The sequence below is a fragment of the Caenorhabditis remanei genome, chromosome IV (assembly GCF_010183535.1).
Source record: "Caenorhabditis remanei strain PX506 chromosome IV, whole genome shotgun sequence".
Classification (NCBI taxonomy): Eukaryota; Metazoa; Nematoda; class Chromadorea; order Rhabditida; family Rhabditidae; genus Caenorhabditis; species Caenorhabditis remanei.
In genome coordinates, this window is record NC_071331.1 from 385,590 (window position 1) to 401,402 (window position 15,813).

Consider the following 15,813-nt stretch of genomic DNA (forward strand, 5'->3'; position numbering starts at 1 on the left):
TTATGTTGAACTCGGTCTCAGTTGGTGGACTGGATCCAATTTTCAAACATCTATCGTACGCATTTGGCATGACTTCTGAAAACTAAGAATATTGGATGCTTCTTTGTGGAAAAGAATAACAATCGCTTGTCTTCCACGTTTTCTGTGACGGCGTGTGAACGTGGATTTATTTTCGTCTCTGTTTGAAAGAAATCTCCTCAATTTCAGACTAAAAATGTTTCGTGCTGGTGGAAATCTATATAAATCAATGATGAAAACTCAGAGAAGATTCTTGAATCTCCAAGAGTTCCAGAGCAAAGAGATTCTCGAGAAACACGGATGCAGTGTTCAGAAGTTTGTCGTCGCGTCAAACAGAAAGGAAGCAGAGGAGAAATGGATGTCATTCGGTTTGTAGAGACGACAGAGAGGGAAAAATTAGAGAATTCTGAATTTCAGGAGATCATGAATACGTCGTCAAGGCCCAAATTCTCGCAGGAGGACGTGGAAAAGGAAAATTCATCAATGGAACGAAAGGAATCGGAGGAGTCTACATTACAAAGGAGTTAGTAAAGATTTCAAGCAGAATTATTGAGAAAATTGGGTGATTTTTGTTTATTTTACCTCCAAAATCACTATAAAATCCCTGTATTTCTCAGTTTTTCGGATAAAATGCTCAATTTTTGACACTTTCAATGTCGAACACTATTGAAATTGACTGAAAACACAAAATGTATCTTCAGAAAGACCGCCGCTCTCGAAGCGATTGACGAGATGATCGGAAAACGATTGGTGACGAAACAGACGACAGAAGAAGGCGTCCGTGTCGATAAAGTGATGATTGCAGAGGGTGTCGATATTAAAAGAGAGACATATTTGGCAGTTTTGATGGATCGAGAATCGAATGGACCTGTTGTTGTCGCATCTCCAGATGGAGGAATGGATATTGAGGCGGTTGCTGAGAAGACACCCGATAGAATTTTCAAGGTTCATACAGACATTTTGGAGACATTTTGGCTCCCAAACTGACTTGGGAAGGCCATGAAGTCAGTGCGGAAATACGGGATGTGACTTATATCATTGGAATGCTGAAAAACCGATGATTCCAAATATATATTCAGTTTCTGCCCTCGAGGCCTGATATTCGAGAAAAAGAGGTCAAAGTTCGGAAAAATAGAGAGAAAATTGAATTATTTGTCACTTTGTTTCTCTCGAATACCAGGCCTCGAGGGCAGAAACTGGATAAATGTTTGAAATCAGCTTTTTTTCAGCATTCCAGTGATATGGGTTCTATAACTCCACGGTCACTCGGTGACCTTCCCTAGTGAGTACTTTTCTCAGAAAATACGAATTTCTGTATCAATTTGACTCCTAGGAGGTTATCTCATGGAAAAAAACATCAAAAATCTCATGAATACTTTCAATTTCCAGACGCCAATCGACATTCAAATGGGAATGACCGATGGACAAGCTCTGAAAATTGCCAAAGATCTCCAATTCGAGGGAAATCTTCTCGGAGCAGCAGCCACTGAAATCAAGCGACTCTACGATTTGTTCATTGCTGTCGACGCGACTCAAGTGGAGATCAATCCATTGGTTGAGACTGCTGATGGACGAGTTTTCTGTGTGGATGCTAAGATGAACTTTGATGATAGTGCCTCTTACAGACAGAAGGAGATTTTCGCTTATGAGACTTTCGAAGAGCATGTTAGTGTCTTTTGAGTGACTGAAACCTGAAATTGTTATCTTTTTCAGGATCCACGTGAAGTTGATGCTCATCAATTCAATCTCAATTACATTGGAATGGATGGAAATATCGCTTGTCTTGGTAGAAATTTCAATTTAAAAATCTTTAATAAATTCATTAATTTTTCTAGTAAACGGAGCCGGACTCGCTATGGCCACAATGGATTTGATCAAATTGCACGGTGGAGAGCCAGCGAACTTCCTCGACGTCGGAGGAGCTGTGACAGAGGACGCCGTCTTCAACGCAGTCAGAATCATCACATCGGATCCACGTGTCAAATGTGTTCTCATCAATATTTTCGGTGGAATTGTGAACTGTGCGACTATTGCGAATGGAGTTGTGAATGCTGTGAATAAGATTGGACTGAAAGTGCCAATGGTTGTTCGTTTAGAAGGAACGAATGTGGACGCTGCGAAGCTTATCATGAAGAAATCTGGACTCACTATTCTCACGGCTAACAATTTGGATGAGGCGGCGGCGAAGGCGGTGTCATCTCTCCCGAAATAAATTGATTTTTGAGCAATTTTCATTAGTTTTAATAGGTTTTTCCCCTTTTCCCCGTCTTTTCAATTAAATCATTCTCTGCGTTCTCCACTCCCCCGTCTCTTCTTTTCCTAGAAATATTTCGTAGTTGTTCTTTCTTGTTCATTGTTTCCAAACACTTTATAAATATACAATTTCCTTTTTTCAGTCATCACTTTGCGGATGTTTCTGCTAAGAATCATTGTTATCTCTTTTACAGAAAAGTGGTTATTCACTTTGAAAGAAGACGTCTTGCAACCGTGCTCCATAGCATGAAACCACGTGGCAAAGTGGAGGACCTTTTTGTTTTTCTTTAATTTTTTATCGTTTTATAAGAATGTTTTTGATTTTAAATATTTATGGCTTTAACATGTGAAACTGAAAACAATTCCTTCATTTCTCTAACAATGGAGTCGACTGCTGGGGACACCCCTAACGACATAACAGTATCCGTCCCTGTTCTGAACACACAATGAGCCTCCAAACGTCTTCTATTCATCGAATACAAACAGTTGCCCTATCTGACCTCTCTTTTCCTCCTCATTTGTCTTACCTCTTCTCTCCTCTCATCGCCACACAAAAATCAATGTCTTCGGAATTCCCGTTATTCAGACTCCCATTGATAGTACTAAATCATGGGCTTAAATTGATGACTCCATTCGAAATGTAAGTGTTCTTTTAATATAAATACACTTTAATTGTCACTTTCAGATTATCTCTGTCACTATGCAGTAAACGGTGTAAAACAGTATGTCAGTCACTTCGAAACCAACTGAAATGTAAAGAGAAAGCAGTGAAATTTCAATTGAAATTTTCAAAAAAGAGAGAAATACAATTGGAATTCAATTATTATCCAAATACTCGATGGATTTTCGAATTGGAACAATTTATGGCTATAAAAGGAAATCGAGAAACAATTATTGATAAGTTATACTTGATTTTTCAAAGAAAGAATTCGGATAGACATGAGTTGTCGGAAACAACATACGGGGTTCATATACCCAATTGGATTCCAATTGAAAGGTCTCTGGAGGATATTAGGTCAGTTATTTCAGTTCATCTGTAGGTGATGACGGATTTTGATAAACTAGAGCTTTGAAATCGTCTCTATCGATAGTTAACATGGACGTTCTCATTGTCTGATAGGGAGTTTTAAAATTTAATTTCAGAGACCACATCGCTGGGGAGGAGAAACTTCTGAAGTTTTACGTACCCATGGAAGATGGTTGTTTCGGTTTCCGCACGTTCATCAATCATCTATCCTACATTTTCAATATAACACTGACTGATCTGGAACTTCACTTTCAAGATTTCACACGAGAAGAAAACGAAATAATAATCGATTCATATTGTGGGAATAAGAGTGACAGGAATTGTGCGAAAAAGTTGACACTGGTTGGAGAATCAGAGAACACTCCAGAAGATGATGAAGTAGTTAATTATATTCTGAGTCGACAGGAGGCAAAATCTGATTTGACAATCGACATACTGTCTTCTAAATTTCGTTTAAAAAAAAATCAACTCATTCCAAACCAATTAGTCATTCGAAATCCTAAATGGGTTACTTCCGTTGACATTGAATATTTCAACTCATTCTCTGTATTCATTTTTATGCACCATCACCTGACATGGTGGTGGTATGTGGAAAATTTGATTGAAAGATGGTATTCCGGATGGACGCCAAAATGGACAGTAATGATGATTGAGTTTCGATTCATAAATATAGACGATATCATAAACAAAATTAGAGTAAGGTAAAAAGATAGAAAATTCTTTCAAAGACATTAAAAATCATGTTTCTTCAGAATTCCGGATTCCGACCTGCTCAGATCTGAAGAAACAATTGAGGGACCAGATGGTCTATCACACAGAATAAAGTATTCTATTCATGGTAACGATGGAACAATTGGAGAGTTTCTCGTAGAAAACAATAAATATCTATATATCAAAATGAGAGATAACACAGAACTTTCACTCACCACATTCATCACGATGACCAAAGAAATGATGTGATCAATAATAATTGAACTGAAAATCAACACTTCATGCTCTCATAATTTATTCTCTAATTTCAACACTCTGTTCTATTGCATTCATCTATCCAAACTTGTAACACATAAATTCTGTCATTCATCTCTGATTTATGCTCGCTTTCAAAATAAACAAATAACCACACTGTCCATGTTGTTAACGAGTGCTTCTCTCAAAAAATATAAACTGATCTAGAACAATCAGTGTCGAAAAACGGAAATTCCGAATATTCCGAAAAAAATCGAAAACTGATTCGATTTGTAAAGTATTTTTATGATCGAAAATGAGAAATTTTACACCAAAAACTGAAATTTTCGACAAAGAAATGGTTTTTAAATGTCGAAATGCGGAGAAACCCCTCGGAAAGTTTCTATTTTCCGAGAAAAATTGGATTTTTTTTCCGTTTGTACGAAAAAATCCGAAAAAGCGTTGATGATTTCGCAAATGTTCACTGAAAATATATTCTTATGCGCCTTTAAGACTACAGTGCTTTCTAAATAATAATCAATTTCAGAACACTTCTCGAATGTCGTCGTCTCCTGCTCAAAACTCACCGGTGAGCTCACCGCCCACTCAATGGAATAATGACGACTTCAAAATGGCTCGATGCATTGCAGAATTCTCCATAAATTCCCGAGCACCTGTCCCATTTCATGCAATTAGTGGACGAATCATCAGAGAAAACCCTGAAATCAATCGAAAAGTGTCTGAAATCGATGAATTCGTCAAGACATTCGCCAACAATTCTCTCGCTTTTTTTCCACGTATTCATCCGTGGCTTTATGCGAAAATATTCTTTGTTTGTGATACTCCTCTTTCGTCGGATCAAATTGAAATGTACAGATTGATCAGCTAGTTTTCAGTGAAAATATTCATTTATTTTCAGATTTTCCACTAATGCAGACATGGCAGTCGATGCACACAACTACATCATATATTACAGACAAAAAGAGGGGGAGGCGGAGTTTGGAGACCCGAGAATGAAGGATTATAGAAAAAGCGATATTCAGATGAAATCTGAAAATTCGACGAAAAAAGATTCAGAAGACGTCGAAACCGTCAAAAAAGCGATTCAGAAATCAACAGAAGAAAAACAAAAAGAGCAGACACCGATTATCGATTTGTAAGATTTTTAGAATAAGACTGTAATTTTAAGGATCACAAAAATTTCAGAACCAATTCCTCTGATTCCGATTCCAACAAAGATGAGGAAGAAGAGGGATCGAAGGAGAATAAAAACACAGAAAAGAATATCACTGAAACACCATTAAAACCGGTGAATAATGATTCGATTGGTAGGAATATTCGATTGAAACGAAGAGGGATCGGAAATTCTCAGGAAATTGATGCATCAAAGGAACATTTATAGAGAAGGTTTCTTTATTTGCAGTTTTTACAATCACACTTTACCGAAACTATTCTCTTGATTCGCACGGATTTATTTAATTGAAATATTGCCCTATGTTACGGTAGGCAGCGACAGGTCTGCAAACACAAAGTGCACACAATTTGGAAAAATTATTTTTCTGAATAAAATTTTTATGTTTTTATCACTCATGTTAGGCAAAAGTATCAATCAAAATATCATATTATCGAAACAAACTTTCTTGGCATTCGGTGTTTGCGGACCTCAGTTCCCGCGCTTAAAATAAGCCACGCCCACTTTCCATTGTCTCGGCTATGATATTAGTCGAACTCCCCGATCTTTTCTGAAAATATAGCCGAGACAAGGGAAAGGGGGCGTGGCTTATTTTAAGCGCGGGAACTTGGGTCCGCAAACACCGAATGTCAAAAAAGTTTATTTCGGCAATAAAAGAAGTCAATTATTTCAGAACTATCTCATTTCCACTGCGTGCAACCTTCAAATTGATCTCCTGCTCGACACTTTCTGCATTAATAACTCATTTTTATAATATTTATCACCTGTTTCATTGTTCGTTTTGTTTGAAAAATTCATTTTGTCGTGTTCCATCTCATACCGATTTATCTGCATTTAAATTGTTTTAAAAACTTTATAAAAGTAATATTTTGAAACTTTTGAAAAACCAAATTTCTTGAGTTTTCTCTCTTTCATTATCTATCTCCTTAATTTTCCAGATCAAACTGAAAATTCAATTTCAGATGACAAAAAACGAGTTATGGAGTGAGAGAGATGAATCAGAACTATTAAAATTCTGTGTCGAAAAGTGTCGAAATGTGACATTTCCATTCAATATCAGACAGTTGTGTGAGGAATTCAAGGAGACGAGTGGAACGAATCGGACAGTCGAGTGTTTACAGACAAGGTGAATATCTGGAAAGTGCGCTCTATTGAGAATATATATTTTTGGTACTTTTAGAATCTCCTTGACACGTTCAAAGATCCACAAGAGGACAAATATCGATATGGAGACAAAAATCAAATTGATTTATGCATTAAAGACACCGATTGATAAGAAATTTCTGAGAGAAATATGTAAAAATGCGGATGTAATATTGAATAAAAGGAATCAAATCATGAAATATCAAGAGAGAAGACAAGGAGGATTGAAATTAAATGTCTATCATGTTAGTGAATGTTTTGGAAGTGCGCTCTATTGAGAATTTTCAGAATACTCACAATCCGGAAACTAGCTTAAAGCGAGACGAAGAAATGTTGAAACTTCTTGAAGAACTATCTGTCACCAGAGAATTCCCGATTTCTGATGTCTCATTCGTCAATAAATTCAAAGAATCGACGGGTTCGAGTGAAGAAATTAATAGTTTGAAATACAGATATCGACTCGTCAAAAATCGAATTTTCGAATGTTCGGAACTCGATATGGATACAAGAATCAATATGATGTATATATCAAGTACAAGGGTTTCAGATAATGTGCATAAAGAGTGAGAGTTATTATCAGCACGGCACGCTTCTTACAACCGCGCTCTATCGAAACCGAAGAAAATTGTGGGCGAAATTGAGAGACTCAGAGAAAAATAGACATTTTTCAAGGGCATTTCGGTGGAGCGTAAGAACTGTAATAGACCGTTTTCTAGAAGCCCATAGATTTCATCTAGAAAAATTCAGAATTCTGAAGTGGAATGTCAATGTGGAGATTGATTCCGATGGAAGGATTGAGATGAAATATGACAATTCGACGAAAAAAGATTCAGAAGACGTCAAACCCATTACCCAAACTATGAAAGAACTGAAAAAAGAGATAACAGAGGATTCAAAGAGTATTCATATTCTGAAAATACCGAAAGCAGAAGATGTTGAGAAGCTACTAAATGATGACAATTCGATGAGTCTCCAGAAATTTCTCAAAATTCTTCTCAGTATAATTGGACCATTGAACTCACCAAAACTAATAAAATTGCAGTCAGAAATAGAGAAGGCTGCTTCGGAATCCGATCATGTTGGTATTTTTTCAATTAAAAACGTAGAAAATACAAATTTTAAATAAGCTCCGCCCATTTAACAACCCAAACAATTCCAGAACATCCCACTCGAAATCATCTCCAATTCTCTCGACAATATTCTTCTTTTCGCCACTAAATTTGCCACGAATTTCATCGCCAACGAAGATTCCACGTGTCTAAACAAATTTCTGACGATTGTCGAAACGGCGACATTCACTATGAGCCACGTGGATTTCAATAAAAAGTTGAGAGCTCATTATGAAGAAGCTTCGAATAAGGTGCGGTTCAATCTCGCTCTATTGATAAATTGTATTTCAAAAAAACAAATTTCAGAGAATTCCAATCAACAAGATTCGCTATGCTATTGATTACGTTCTGGAAATGGTTCTTCGATAATTTTTAATTTTATTTTTTACCTTGAAAATAAATGTGATAATTATTAAATTAATCTGTTTTGTCTTATTTTATGTTCTTTCGTTTCCATATTTCTTAGAAAATGGGCGGAGCAAATAATAACAGATTTTCAGAAAATGAGCACTGGTGAAACTCCGCCCCCTGTCTCTCCACCGCCCGTCTCATCGAATTTTCTGCAATTTATTGTGGAAAAATCGAAAATTGTGACGTCACCATTCAACAAAACACAAATTTGTAGAGAATACGCGGAGAAGACGTCCATTTCGTTGAGATATTTACAGGGATTGTTAGTTTTATTTTTATTGGAAATTTTAATAAATGAAAATCTTTTTTTTTTGAATTCAAAAATACCGACGAGAGATGCATCAAAACAAGGATTTCGACACAATGACGAAGATGAGAATCTGTTTTGCATTGGGCGCATCGATTGATTCGAAGTTTTTAGAAGAGTGAGTGAGCAGGGAGAAGCTCCGCCCATTATTACAGATTTGACAAGACTTGAACTGTGCGGCAAATTTACAGAAGTGGGCGTGGTCTTGGAAACTTCAGACCAATCGTTTCATAGAGTTTCCGCTCACAGCTATTAGCAGTTCACCCCTCTTACAACTGCGCCCCACCGCTAACGAGAGAGAATCGGCGAGAGACGCAGAGTTTTTTCGCGTGCCGCCACGGATTTTTACAGTTTTTGACCTATTTTTTGCTATTTCTCATTTGTTTTTTGTGAATTATTATGAAAAACATCAAAAATAGGTCGAAAACGGTGAAAAACTCTGCGTCTCTCGCCGATACTATCTCGTTAGCGGTGGAGCGCAGTTGTAAGAACGCCGATCTAATAGAACGGAATATAATCTAAGGGGGCGTGGCTTAATAACTTTATTACTTTCAGACTTCAAAAGAACGCCACTGTGACCATTGATTCCTTAATGAGAATTATGAAATACACTGCAAATGATGGAAATTTGAAATTGAATGGAGAACCACTCCATTGGGCGTTGAAAAGAGCACAGAATGAAGGAGAAGGAGAAGTGACGTCATCATCATCAGAATCCTCTTCTTCTTCAGAAGAAGAAGATTCAGAATCCGAAATGGATTTCAAGGAGAGTGTCTCGATAAGTGGATGGCCTCGTCTCATTGAGTCAAAACTCAAATTAATGAAATTTGTGGCCGAGAAAACGAAGGGGATTTCTAGGCCATTGAGTCTCGCATACTTGGCAACTGAATACGTTCGAAAAGGGAAAACGGAGAAGTCGAAGTCATCGATTCGTCATTCGCTTCGACGGCTTCGGGACGAAGTTTATAAAATGTTGAATTTCGATGTGGCGACACGAGTTCGAATCATTTTTGGATTGAGTGCCAGAGTTGATGAAGGATTTTTGAATGAGTATATTAACCAACCGAGCTTTTTTGTCACATGTGCGCCCCATGGCAAACGAGAGAATAGCGACGAGAGACGCAGATTTTCACAGTTTCAGACATCCAAAATGGATGAAAAACGGTTAAAATCTGTGTCGACGCGAGAAAAAACTCTGCGTCTCTCGTCGATGTTTGCCGTGGGGCGAAATTGTAACAAAAATGCTAATAGAGGGGCGTGGTCTAATTTTACCAACTTTCATTTGCACAGACTCCGCAGTGACGCAATTGTAGAAGTAGACGAAAAACGACGAATCTCAAAATATGAATCGAATGATGGAAGTCTGAAATTACTCGGAGAACACGTCAAATTGAATTCGTATCCGATGAAAGAAGACGTCGCCCAAGAGAATCGAATAAGAATAGTTGATGGGAAGAGAGAGTTGATGACATTTATTGCGGAACAGTCTCGAAATACGAAATCTCAAATGAATATTAATGAATTAAGCAGAGAATTCATGAAGAAATTCAATTATTTCTCCACAATTTACGCAGTTCAACAACAGATTCATCGCTTTCGAACGAATCTTCCCAAACTTTGTGGATTCGATTTGAGCCTGAAAATTCGAATGATTTTTGGATTGGGTGTGAAGATTGATCAGAATTATTTGGAGAGGTGAGGTCCTGGAAAATGGGCGGAGTCTGTTTCGCAACATCACGGCACAGTTTTTTCCGAAGCTTTTCGAAAGGCTGGCTGAAACTGCTTGACTGCGAAAACGCGCCAAAGGCACGCCAGATTCCTTGAACAATTTATTGTTGAAAAATTTGGTTTTCTGATATTTTCAGCTCATTTTCGCCCAATTTTAAACTAAATTTAGCAAAAAAATCTACTGAAAATCTGATTTTCAACTCTAAAAACGCTATTTTTGCCTCATATCTCACAAAATGAGCAAACACGCCAAAGGCACGCCAGATTCCCAGCATTTTTTATCAATTTTTGTTGAAAAATCAGAGAAAGTTCGCTCTATTGAGAACAGTTATAATAAGCCACGCCTCTTTCAGACTCCGCCGAAATGCTGAAGTGGAGGTGGATGAGAAGGGAAGAATCACAAAATACAAGGCGAATGACGGAAGTCTTGAATTGAGAGGAGCACATCGACGAACATATAAATGGGAAGATGAGAAAGATGAGAAGAAGATGAAGTTGAAAGTGAAAGAAGACGGTGTGAAACCATTCGATGAGAAATTATTCATAGAAAACTATAAAAATGAGCACAAAATCAAGTTGGAGCATCCACAGCTTGCCACGTCATCTTCCACGAGACTTCCACCGATTACTTATGGAGCATTGTTGTATGTCTGCTTTAGCATTAGAGCGCGCTTGCTTTTTTTCACTCAATTTAATATTTTAAACCTTTTTTCACTCTCTATCAAAAACTGCAAAAATCCCAGCTCTTTTGAATTTAAACGAGAAAAAATACTGTTTATTAGCTTAGCCCAGTTTTTACAACTGCGCTCCACCGAAATCCTCTTGAAAAATGTATCTTTTTATCTGCGTCTCTCAATTTCGCACACAATTTTCTCCGGTTTCGATAGAGCGCGGTTGTAATAATCGTGTCAAGTACCGCTTTGATTCCGGTAGAGCGCAATTGCGAAACTTGAAGTTTTTCAGAAAAACAGTCCAAAAATCGACTCGATGTGGAAATGGGATCGAATTTCTTTCGATCCTCTCTGACGTGGCATTCAATTTAAAATCACCGATTATGCTTCCATTTGTGGAGAATGTTGCAAAGAGAATACAAGAATCCGAGATCAAGAAAATGGTTATTAGTCCTTGAGGAAGTTTCAAAATGTCTCATTTTTTAATTTCAGTACATCCCCGAATCAATCCTCCGTTCCTCATTCGACGTGGGTCTACGTGTCATTCTCGATCATTCGAAACTGACAGTTTCAAACGAGGAATCGAATATTTCACTGAAAGAAGTGCTCATGGTTTTCCGTGTTGCTCTATTCAATTCAAACGGTTACGTGGATTTCAAAGACGAGTTGAGACGAATGAGTTATAGCAATTGGAAAGCGGATCTGAGAGTTTCGTATAAAAATGTCCGATACGGATTGGAGATGGCGATTGAGATGGCCTTCCCGTGAATAATTGGACCTTTAACTTTATTAATTTGTTGTGTTGTTGGTACTAATTTGATAAAAATTGTTTTTTTTTTCAGTCGTTCTTTCGATATTCTCGGATTCAACCCAAACATTTCTCTAGGTTACGGTAGACATCGGCAGGTCTGCAAACACCGCCACGTCAGAGTGCACACAATTTGAAATAAAATTTTGCTGAATAAAAAATTATGTTTTTCTCGAACTGAAATGAGTGAAATAAGCTCGAAGATCTAAAATTCTAAAATTGCAGAATGTCAAAAGTGACGGAACTGCCGTCTTGGGCGGGCGCCAGCCCTGAAAACTTGGAATTTCTGAATTTCATCGCAGAGAAGGCCCAATTTGTGAAAGACCCATTCAATATTAGGAATATATGCAGAGAATTCAAGAATCGAGCACGCACGAGGTCTTCTGATTCTAATTTGAGCAGCAAGTAATTAATTTTTTTTAAATTTTAAAATAATTCCTTTAAAAAAATTGTTTACAGGCTTATGAGATATCGAAAAAGAATTCACGAGTTGGAGGAATTCGATATTGATACAAAAGTGAAAATTCTCTACGCGTTAAGTGCTCCAATCGATCGAACATTTCTAAAAGAGTATGCGGAAATGGGGGCGGAGCTTAAGACAAATTCAAAATTTCCAGACTAACAGAACAAGCAGAAATCGTGTTAGATGCTCATGGAAGAATCACAGAATATCATAAAAAGACGGGCGGTTTGGATTTAAAAGGAGATCATATATTCCAGAAGGAACTTCCATTAAATACACAAAGAAATAGGGCTCTGATGGACATTTTGATGGAGAAATCGAAGGAAACGAGTTGTTTTCCGATCACTGATGCCTCGTTGATTAGAGAATTCAAGATGTTGACGAACGATACGAATAGTGAATGCTATTTGAGACGAGTGTCAGTTATATTACTTCCAAAAAATAAGGAAAATCTGAAAAATTTATTAAAAATTAAAAAAAATATTGCGAACAGGTATAAGTAGAGATTCGATGAAAGTTTGAAGAATTCGACGTCGAAAATGACGAAAAATGACTGAAACTTGCAGAAAATTATGCTAAAAAGCGGCAAAATTCGAAAACGACCTGAAAACGCGTCACAGGCGCCCCAGACCCAATTTTGGATAGTTTCCCGATGAAAAAAGATGTCTAGTGCGTCTTCTTTTTGCAAAAATTGGGAGATTATGATCCGCCCACATTTTGAATCTTTTTCCGAAAGTTTTGAACCCCGATTTTTCTAGAAACGCGTCAAAGGCACCCCAGTTTCAAGGTTTTTAAAGCAAAAATAGTTTTAAAAAAAATGCAATTTTTCTCTCAAAATCTCAAGAAAATTGAAAAATTCACTTTTTTCTAGAAATTTAGCAAAAAGTTTTAGGTTTTTGCTGGTTTTTGATGATTTTCCGGGACTCGGACTACAAAAATCGCATTGAAAATCGACAAAAATGAAGAAAATTTAGCTTTTTTTGAATTAGTCGCAATACATGACATTTCCAGATATCAACAAATGAAGACTCAAATCTACACATCGAATGAATTAGACAATGAGACGAAGATCAAAATGCTATTCGTTTCGAGTGCATCCATACCGAAGAGTGTTCTCGAAGAGTTTGTCTAATTTTAAATTTTTTCAAAGAAAATTGAAAATTTCTATCTCCAGAATCCGAAAAGACGCCGAAGTCGAAGTGGACGAAGAGATGAGAATTACAAGATATGAATCAAACGATGGAAATCTGAAATTAAGTGGAAAACAGAGTCTTCCAGCGAAGATGGGAAATGATAAGAGAACAAGAAGGAAGAGAATGGGAACAGCGTATTTAGGAGAATATGGAAAGATTCTGGAGCAAAGAGAACTCGAAATGCATAAAAAGTTAGTTTAGAAGGGAAGGATCTCGAGTCAAAATGGAGAGATATATTATCAAAGCCCGGGAAATTGGCGCCAAAGTGAAAATTTCAAAATTTTTTTCGAATTTTTTTGAAAATGTTTGATATTTTTTCGCGAAAAAGTCAAATTTTCGACAATCATTCGGAATTAGAAGAAGTTCTGAATAATCATCAGAAATTTTACATTTTTGATGAAAAATTAAAAAGATTTCAAAAATATATTGAAAGAAACAGGCCGGGCCGGGCCAATTATGGTTTACAAGAGAATATTTTTCACATCACGGTTGAGAATTGGCTGAAATTTTGCATAGTTATACTTTCGACCTTCCTCTATCTCATGGCGTTTTCAAAATCTGGAAAACTCTGGTCATTTTCGAGAAAATTGGGTCTGAAAAAGTCTGAAAGTTGCCTTTTTTCTCTCGGAAAAAAATTCTTTTTAATAAATGTTCATTTTCAGACCTCTTCAGACTCAAATTATTCGAAAATCCTCCGAGTTTTGCAGATTTGAAAAGCGCCATGTGATAGAGGATCGTCGAAAGTATAACTATGCAAAATTTCAGCCAATTCTCAACACTGGTAGTGAAAAAAGTTCCCTTGTTAGGAAACTAGAAGGCGCCAACGACGCCCCAGCCTTATTCTAATTGTGAATATTTCAGTGTGAAAAAGCGTCGATACTACACAGTTGGCTCGAATATCGTCAAGAAACGATCTCAACGAATTCAGGAGGAAATGGAGAATATTCCAAACGAAAAATACAAAGAAATCTGGAGGAATTCGATTGAAAAAGTGGATAATTCTGAATATTTTTATGAAGAATTGTATGAAGAAGAAGCGGAAGAGATTCAATATTATCCTGATTTTCCAATTTCAATAAAACAAGAAACTCAAATTGAGGAATTCCCACATGAAACTCCTTTTTTGTACAATTCATTCGATTCTCAGCATTCTCAGTATGCCACGTCATCATCAGAACAATCGTTTAATTTTCCGTATCACGGCGGGTTCACAGGGTGAGTAGGCGGAGTCAGCATAGATTTTTTTCCAATAAGAAATTTCAGAAGTCAGCAATCAGATTCATCTGAAAATCAAAAATTTCCGTTTGATCTTCTTTCAAAAGAAGACGTTGATTCAATCCTTCTAGCCTCCGAACATCCGATTCTGGAAGAGAAACCACTTCTTTTCGATGTAAAACCAGAATTCATTGACCTCAATTCGATTCCAGACGAGAATTTTCTCAATTTTATTAATAATGATGATCAATTTTTTATATCCTCTAATGAGTAAGTGCGCTCTACGGCTAACTATTTAGAATTTGTGGAATTTCAGCAGTGAAGAGTCTGCTTCAGCATCGGGGGCGTCTTCCGATTCTATCAGTCTAACTGAAATTCTATCGATTTTTCGAGATTTGACAGACGAAATCGGTCTGAAGAAGCTTCGCGATGAGTTATCCATGAAAATTGTGCAGTTGGAACCGAGGAATTTGGTAAAAAAATTGGCCCCGCCCACAACTAAGCCACGCCCATTTTCCTAATTTCCAGAACATCTCCATCAGCTCCATACTTTTGGCACTTGACTCCGCCCTTCCAGTTATCACAAAGTCTATTGCACCGCCCGAAATGCCATCAATTAATCTCGCTGATTTTCTCCGACTTCTCAAAAATGCGACGTCTCGAATGAATTCGTCTCAACTTGGTGAATTTCAGCAGGAACTGGATGAAATGTGTAATGATGAAGAGAAGAAGAATAGAAATGTCAGCCACGAAACGATTCGACACGGACTAGAACATGCTTTGGATATTATTCTTCCATTGTTTTGAACTTTTTTAATCATTTCACTCACTTATTTACTTTTCTCACTTTGATCATGTTACTCGAATAACCAATATGAATTATCAGTTTTCTTGCGGCGCTTCAGAGAAATTTCAATGGAGCACGAGTTGTCAAAAGTCACGAGAACCGAAGTCTCCACTAAACTCACTAGCATAATGATCACTTTTTGTTGGAAAATACTCTTGACAATGTGAAACAAAGAAATACAGATATATAGCACAACTGCATTTGCTAGAATCGTTCAAAAAAATACAAATAAAACGAATAATTATATAACAAATTCTTCTGAATTCATCGCACAACTTGTTGACTCGTCTGTCATCTGAAACAAGAGATATTCTCAAAATGTCGAAATTCGGAAAAGATATTGATATAAGAATCTGAAAGAGAACAATGAATATTGAAAGTGACAGTTTCATTAGAATCGAGGATTCTACGGTGTAACATGTAATGAGAAGAGGTTAAATGCAGATATAAAAAAGTGAAACAAATTGGGTGTCTAGTCTAGAA

The 15,813-nt window shown here is 37.0% G+C and overlaps 6 protein-coding genes across 6 annotated transcripts; 5 read left to right on the forward strand and 1 right to left on the reverse strand.

Moving 5' to 3' along the window:
* Positions 1-214: 214 nt before the first annotated feature.
* On the forward strand, positions 215-2,230 carry GCK72_012058 (uncharacterized protein; the record flags this gene model as incomplete). The annotated part of the gene is made up of 6 exons (XM_003103449.2): positions 215-386; positions 436-541; positions 720-963; positions 1,408-1,683; positions 1,732-1,804; positions 1,854-2,230. The coding sequence occupies 6 exons, from the start codon at positions 215-217 to the stop codon at positions 2,228-2,230; spliced, it is 1,248 nt and encodes a 415-aa protein (XP_003103497.2).
* On the reverse strand, positions 1,819-2,253 carry GCK72_012059 (uncharacterized protein; the record flags this gene model as incomplete). The annotated part of the gene is made up of 1 exon (XM_053728823.1): positions 1,819-2,253. The coding sequence occupies one exon, from the start codon at positions 2,251-2,253 to the stop codon at positions 1,819-1,821; it is 435 nt and encodes a 144-aa protein (XP_053583595.1).
* A 578-nt stretch (positions 2,254-2,831) lies between these two features.
* Positions 2,832-4,258, forward strand: GCK72_012060 (uncharacterized protein; the record flags this gene model as incomplete). Its single annotated transcript, XM_053728824.1, has 4 exons — positions 2,832-2,911; positions 2,957-3,286; positions 3,415-3,999; positions 4,051-4,258. The coding sequence occupies 4 exons, from the start codon at positions 2,832-2,834 to the stop codon at positions 4,256-4,258; spliced, it is 1,203 nt and encodes a 400-aa protein (XP_053583596.1).
* A 544-nt stretch (positions 4,259-4,802) lies between these two features.
* Positions 4,803-8,056, forward strand: GCK72_012061 (uncharacterized protein; the record flags this gene model as incomplete). The annotated part of the gene is made up of 9 exons (XM_003103516.2): positions 4,803-5,113; positions 5,163-5,399; positions 5,450-5,552; positions 6,398-6,561; positions 6,616-6,823; positions 6,867-7,141; positions 7,326-7,656; positions 7,738-7,938; positions 7,994-8,056. The coding sequence occupies 9 exons, from the start codon at positions 4,803-4,805 to the stop codon at positions 8,054-8,056; spliced, it is 1,893 nt and encodes a 630-aa protein (XP_003103564.2).
* Positions 8,057-8,434: 378 nt separating this feature from the next.
* On the forward strand, positions 8,435-11,572 carry GCK72_012062 (uncharacterized protein; the record flags this gene model as incomplete). Its single annotated transcript, XM_003103406.2, has 6 exons — positions 8,435-8,523; positions 8,961-9,455; positions 9,696-10,100; positions 10,487-10,777; positions 11,097-11,247; positions 11,297-11,572. The coding sequence occupies 6 exons, from the start codon at positions 8,435-8,437 to the stop codon at positions 11,570-11,572; spliced, it is 1,707 nt and encodes a 568-aa protein (XP_003103454.2).
* Positions 11,573-11,838: 266 nt separating this feature from the next.
* On the forward strand, positions 11,839-15,290 carry GCK72_012063 (uncharacterized protein; the record flags this gene model as incomplete). The annotated part of the gene is made up of 9 exons (XM_053728825.1): positions 11,839-12,017; positions 12,072-12,182; positions 12,230-12,493; positions 13,087-13,197; positions 13,250-13,459; positions 14,130-14,483; positions 14,532-14,753; positions 14,800-14,956; positions 15,012-15,290. The coding sequence occupies 9 exons, from the start codon at positions 11,839-11,841 to the stop codon at positions 15,288-15,290; spliced, it is 1,887 nt and encodes a 628-aa protein (XP_053583597.1).
* Between the last annotated feature and the right edge of the window lie 523 nt (positions 15,291-15,813).